Here is a 6629-nt window from a genome sequence, read left to right on the forward strand (position 1 = left end):
CTGGCCCAATCGATGCATTGTATCGAGCCCCCAGCGCGAGACGTGAGTTGACCTAGCTGGTTGGTTGCTTCTTGATGAACAGTCCCTGTTGCTAGCTACCGCGCGCGTGATACGTAGATCGAGTCAAGACCAAGCATCCGGTTGCATCGAATCCAACACCTTGCATGAGACGTGTTGACCTAGCCTTTTGCCTGTGGATGAACAACCCCCGTTGCTACCGCGCGAGTACGCCCCACCACAACCGTTGGGGTTGGATGAACATAACCCTGTGGTAGTAGGCGATTGGCGCTTGATGAACATGCATGATCCAGAGGAGGGCATGCCACGGTACGCCACACCTCAGCCGGGTGGGGATGGATGGACAGAACTCTGTGGAGGCCGTAGGCAGTTGGCGGATGAACAGTAGCCCATGGAGGGGCGGTAGGAAATTGTTGGTGGATGAACAGTAGCCCGTGGAGACCGTAGTACGCCACACCTCGCCGATGAACATGGCCTCTTTTCTATTGTAGGCGGTTGAACAGAACTCTGTTTCGTCCGTTTTACGATACACCACACCCCTCTCGATGAACATGACTCCATGCATGTGTGGCGGAGGCCCATCTATTAGTGGGTGACGATGGGTGCCCTACACATGCCTTTTTTAATAGAAAACACCCTTGCTAAATTACACAAGAAAGCCTTAAATAGAGTCATAGATAGATGAGCCTCACCTGTCCATGAATAATACAAATTAATTTTGAAATGAAAACTGATATATCGCACATCTATCATGCATGTGTGACTATCTGGGTGGGCGGTGGGTTGCCACCCTCTTGCATCTCTAGAAGTGAAAACTATTAGGAAATAAATTAGGCAATTAGCACATGTTTAGCCGTCATTAGTAAGGGGTGTGTCCAATCCTAAAGAGTCATGTCTCTTCTCTCTTTATCGTTAACAGACACTTATTGTGAGGGGGTGACTTTGAACAAGCACCTCTTATTTTCATCTCCTTTCAGATGTAATCTCTCCGTTCCATAATATAAGAGCGTTTTTTACACTAGTAGAGTATACACAAACCGGGACTTTCAAATTTCAATCTCGTTTTACTCTAAAAAAACCAATCAAACAGAACTGAAAGTCTGAAACCAAACACTGGGCACAAATTCCGGAGCCTCGAGAGCCACCCGTCTCTCCACTCCATTCTACGGGCTCAGCAATTAAGGCCCAGTTAGCCTCTCCCTTTCTTAATTAATTAAGATTCCCAATTTTTCAGACCAACTCGCATTAATTAAGATTTATGTCGACCCTAATCTAGTCCCCGGCGCACGCACTGCGCTCGATAACAGCAGCACCCATGGCCACGGAGCCCGTGCAGAGACGCTCTCAGTCACGCCCCCACTTGCCATGGCGAGACTAACCTTCGCCGCCGGCGCTGGCGCCGTGGTGGTGGTGGCCACCGCGTGGCTCCTCGCCGCTGCTGGTGTAGCGGCCGGGGACCCGCCGCTCTCACCCAAAGGTCTCAACTATGAAGGTGGGTGCCCGCTTGCGGCCGGCGTTGGCTGGGGCGGCTGGGTTAGGGTTTGGGGATTTGGTACTGCGTGGAGGATGTTCTCGTGTTAACTGTGCTCGGTGCGCTTTGTGCGGCGTTTCAGTGGCGGCGCTGATGGCGGTGAAGAGCCGGATGCGGGACGAGAAGGGGGTGATGGCCGGGTGGGACATCAACTCCGTCGACCCCTGCACCTGGTCAATGGTCGCCTGCTCCCCCGACGGATTCGTCGTCTCGCTGTGAGATCTCGCTCCCTGATTTGTTGTCTTGTTGTCGGACTGCGCCTGCGCGGATGCTCCTTCTGTCGTCGTTGCTTTGCTGTTGTTGGTGATGCCGTGCTGTTTTGTTTGGATGCTGGAGCGCAGGCAGATGGCTAACAACGGATTGTCGGGGGCTCTGTCGCCGAGCATCGGGAACCTCAGTTACCTGCAGACAATGTAAGGCCTTGGAAACGAACTCACCAACCCGATCACAGTTCCTGTTTCCTTAGTTCATTTGACACGGTGTGTCTTGCAACACCGTTTCAAGTTTGTAGCTATCGAGCCGAATTGCTTCAAGATGAGGAGGTTCGTGCTTGTGTGTCTAGCCGTTGGAAAATTTGAAGCACAACTGCTGTTTAGGTTGCAGAGGCCAGGGAGTAATAAAGCTCTTTCTCCCCACCCAGCAAACAAAATTACTGTTTAGGCGATTCCGTCAGTGCCTGATCAGTATCGGGATAGTTAGGGAGCTGAAGGTAGGAACTATACAATGCAAGTCTTGCCTTTAGTTGAATTTATGATGCGTGCAAACTCTCAAGGCCAGGACAAGAACTGGTGAATAGAATAATGCTGAGAGATCACAGGCGGTACAACCCCTCCTGAACAAAATTTCTTTTCTTTATTTGACAAGAATGGGTGTTATTGGGCGTGCCATATTCTTTCAGAACTCAACACAGCTAAATCAAGCTTACTTTCTATTCGCAAAAAAATTAAAAAAATCAAGCTTACTTTGTACGATTGACGGCAAACGTCCAGCAATACTTTCTATTCCTTATTGTACCCATCATACTGTGTTCACCCTACTTATATGAACATGACCTTATGCGCATTGTATGCATCATATTTATTATACTTGTGCTCTCTCAGTCATGAGATTGTATTCTTTCTACTGTACTGTTTGTAGATCTTGTTTCACTGACTTCCATCTGTCGCACTGAAAACGAAATTTACTACCAATGCTTTGTTGCTCAACCTTTTTTTCTTCTCTTGCCCCACTTCAGGTTACTACAGAATAACAGAATATCTGGTGAAATTCCTCCAGAGATAGGGAAGCTGGCCAATCTGAAAGCTCTTGATCTTTCAGGTAACCAGTTTATTGGTGAAATCCCGAATTCACTGGGGCAGCTTACTCAACTAAATTATTTGTAAGTATATGCTAATCTATTACCTCAAATTGACAATCTATCTATTTGGATTATTTATGTCTTGCTCTCTAAAGCATCACTGTGTCTGTTAGATTTACATGCATATGTTACAGGTGAATTCTGATTAAGTTTGTTGTGTATGCCTGCCCAAGAAACGAAAACTCCTCTGTTGTGAATACAACACATATGATGAATTCTAATTAAGTCTGGTCATACAATGTCAGATAGACCATGTAGAATTAAGCAATAACCACTACACCTGCGATACTAATCTATTGAACTAATTCCGAGTATAAAGCTAGCAAAGTCGTACAAGCTTGATGACACAATGTGTACAAATATTTTTTTTTGGAGCTATGTCACTGTTTGGAAAAAGCATGCATACAATTGTAACACAACAGTCATACATGCACATGAACCATATTTGGAATTATGTCTAGAACTCTAGATATATTGTTCCTCTTTTGCCCGTGGGCCACGTCAACTAAGTGAAATTGTTGTATGTTTGTACTAGCAATATTTGCAGTTACCTATTTGTATGGTTTTCTTATATTTCTAAGTAATTCACATTTTCGTATGCAATACATGTTACAAAAATGTTTGCTATCTTTTCTTAAAATTACTAGCCTGAGCAGACACACAGTTTGACAACTAATTTCTTGATGACTGTTGCTTTGCAAATCTTTCAGGCGCCTTGATAAGAATAACTTGTCTGGACAGATCCCTATAGATGTTGCGAAGCTTCCAGGTCTCACATTCCTGTATGTCTCCAGTTACATGTGTATTCCTTTTCTGATAAATGGTGTGGCTAAATGTGATTCTTGATGTTCAAACTGACGTGGGAAATATGTTTCAGTGACATATCATTCAACAATTTAAGTGGTACAGTTCCAAAAATCTATGCACATGACTACAGGTAAGTGGGTACGAGAGTATGTATAATATGCTCCATTTTTTTATTTAGCTCCATTTGCTCATCCAAGTTCTTTGCATAACTGTGAAGTAGTGCTTGTGTCATCCTTCATATGCTAAAACTCGCCGTAGTCATACGCACATCATCCTTTCCTTTCTATTTCAATACTTCACTGAATATTACTGTACCTATGCTTTCCAGTCTCGTGGGAAACAAGTTCCTTTGCAATTCCTCAATTCTACATGGCTGCACACATCTTAATGGAGGAACTAACGGTAATGTTTTTACCTATCATCTGTTTTTTAATCTTTACTACAACTCTACAAGTGCACCTTTTTGAACTAACTTACCTTTTTGGGCGTGCAACTAACTTACCTTTGACTACAGATACAGTGTCTAGACCATCGAATAAAACGAAGAACCATCATCAATTAGCATTGGCGATTTCCTTAAGTGTCACATGTGCCACAATCTTTGTTCTGTTCTTTGTATGCTGGCTAAACTACTGCAGATGGCATTTGCCTTTTGCTTCTTCTGGTAATTAGCTAATCATCTATAACCTTACTATCGGAAATACATGATTTGATGACCACTTATTTATTCAACTATAGATCAAGATCTTGAAATGGAACTGGGTCATCTGAAGCATTTTTCATTTCACGGCCTGCAAAGTGCAACAGACAATTTTAACTCAAAGAATATATTAGGCCAAGGCGGTTTTGGTGTTGTTTATAAAGGCTGTCTCAGAAATGGAACTTTAGTGGCAGTCAAGAGGTTAAAAGATCCCGATGTTACTGGTGAAGTCCAATTCCAGACAGAACTTGAGTTGATTGGCCTAGCTGTGCACAGGAACCTTTTGCGCTTGTATGGATTTTGCATGACCTCGAAAGAAAGGTTGCTCGTATATCCATATATGCCAAATGGCAGTGTTGCTGACCGCTTGAGAGGTAACCTTTCATACGTCCACAAGATTTTATTTTTCTAATAGAAGTCTATGTTTTCCTTACTAAGAATTACTCCCTCCGTTTGGAAATAACTGATGTGGTTTTAGTTCAAATTTGAACTAAAACCACGTCAGTCATTTCCGAACGGAGGTAATACTTTTTTTGCCCTGTGTTTTGCTATTCTATTATTCCCTTGTTTTCTACCTCCTTCTCTTTCTAATGTAAAGCGAACTTTTTGCAGAGTATCATCATGGAAAACCTTGTCTTGATTGGAGTAAACGTATGCAGATTGCTATTGGGGCTGCCAGAGGACTACTATATCTTCATGAACAATGCAATCCTAAGATCATTCACAGGGATGTCAAAGCGGCAAACATATTGCTTGATGGAAGTTTTGAAGCAGTCGTTGGGGATTTTGGATTGGCAAAACTACTTGACCGACAAGATTCGCATGTTACTACTGCAGTTCGGGGAACTGTTGGTCATATTGCTCCAGAGTATCTCTCAACAGGGCAGTCTTCAGAAAAGACCGACGTTTATGGGTTTGGTATTCTGCTGTTGGAACTGATCACTGGACCTAAAACCTTGAGCAACGGACATGGTCAGTCCCAGAAGGGGATGATTATAGATTGGGTAACTTCTTTTGCTCAATCTTTACGTACTATAATTGATGGCATAACCTGGAGTAATTTGACGACCATTTCCAACAAAGTTTAGCTAACATGAATAGGGAAGATCTAAAACAAAAAACTTCTTTTTCCTTTGTATCATCATAGATTCGTAGTTGGTGATGAAATAAGTTTATTGGCAAATCCTTAATACTACAATGCTTAGCAAAGGCCTAGTTGATTTCCTGGCATAAGCAGGCACATCGGATTTTTGTGGATAACACGTTCGTTTAGTATAATGCTAGGCAGCGCTCCTGCCATTTACATGGAATTCGTGGTATACTCTGTTTATCACCCGATGTCAAAATTTTAATCCTGTGCAGGTTAGAGAGCTCAATGAGGAAAAGAAACTGGATAAACTAGTGGACAGGGATCTCAAAGATTTGTTCGATGTAGCCGAGCTAGAGTGTGCAGTCGACGTGATTCTCCAGTGCACGCTGACCAACCCTATTCTGCGGCCCAAGATGTCAGAAGTTCTCCAGGCCCTTGAATCTAATGTGACGCTGGCGGAGAATGGTGTGGACTTGAATAGAGAAGCGCTGCTGCCTTATGGAGGCTCTTGCAGTTTCTCTGTGAGACATGGGGATCCTCACGACTCATCGTCCTTCATAATAGAGCCAATTGAGCTATCCGGTCCTAGATGATGGCAAGTGCTGGTTTCACGAGAGAAAACAGAGGAAAGCGATGATAGTTGTACAAAACATGTATAGACTGGATGTAGTCCAACTTGGGAGGAGCTTCCTCAGGTTGCGTCTCACAAACCATTTTCGGCTAGAAACTAGGAAGATCATATGTTTCCACTGCAAATCTGTATGCCACCACAAACTGCAACCAGTATGGTCTTTACGGATAGAGGTAATTACCATAAAACCGTCATATTTAGGGCTAGGGTAACCGATTGGTACTACATTTGGAGCAAATCACACCGCAACACCATTTTTTAGGCACGTGTGTAACAAATCGAGCTTATGAGAGAATCAGTGTGATTTGTTACATGCAAGTCTAAAACTGGTGGTGTAATGTGATTGTTTCTAAATATGGCACCAATCGGTTACCTTAGCACCAAATGTGCTGGTTTTATGCAACTTCGTCTCCTGAAGACTATTACCTCTACCTAAGTTGTTGTGACCCCTGAGTGGAAGGGATGATGTAGTGCAAAACACGGTAACTTTTGGGA

General features: G+C 43.4%; 1 protein-coding gene across 1 annotated transcript; it reads left to right on the forward strand.

Annotated features, from left to right (window-relative positions):
• Positions 1-1224: 1224 nt before the first annotated feature.
• On the forward strand, positions 1225-6277 carry LOC123132556 (probable LRR receptor-like serine/threonine-protein kinase At5g45780). The gene is made up of 11 exons (XM_044552387.1): positions 1225-1510; positions 1632-1764; positions 1891-1962; positions 2784-2927; positions 3617-3688; positions 3784-3843; positions 4042-4115; positions 4228-4377; positions 4452-4787; positions 5026-5417; positions 5776-6277. Exons 1-11 carry the CDS (start codon positions 1384-1386, stop codon positions 6094-6096), a joined length of 1881 nt encoding a protein of 626 aa, XP_044408322.1. The 5' UTR covers positions 1225-1383; the 3' UTR covers positions 6097-6277.
• The last annotated feature ends 352 nt before the right edge of the window (positions 6278-6629 follow it).

Source organism: Triticum aestivum, chromosome 6A (genome assembly GCF_018294505.1).
Source record: "Triticum aestivum cultivar Chinese Spring chromosome 6A, IWGSC CS RefSeq v2.1, whole genome shotgun sequence".
In the NCBI taxonomy this organism is placed as follows: Eukaryota; Viridiplantae; Streptophyta; class Magnoliopsida; order Poales; family Poaceae; genus Triticum; species Triticum aestivum.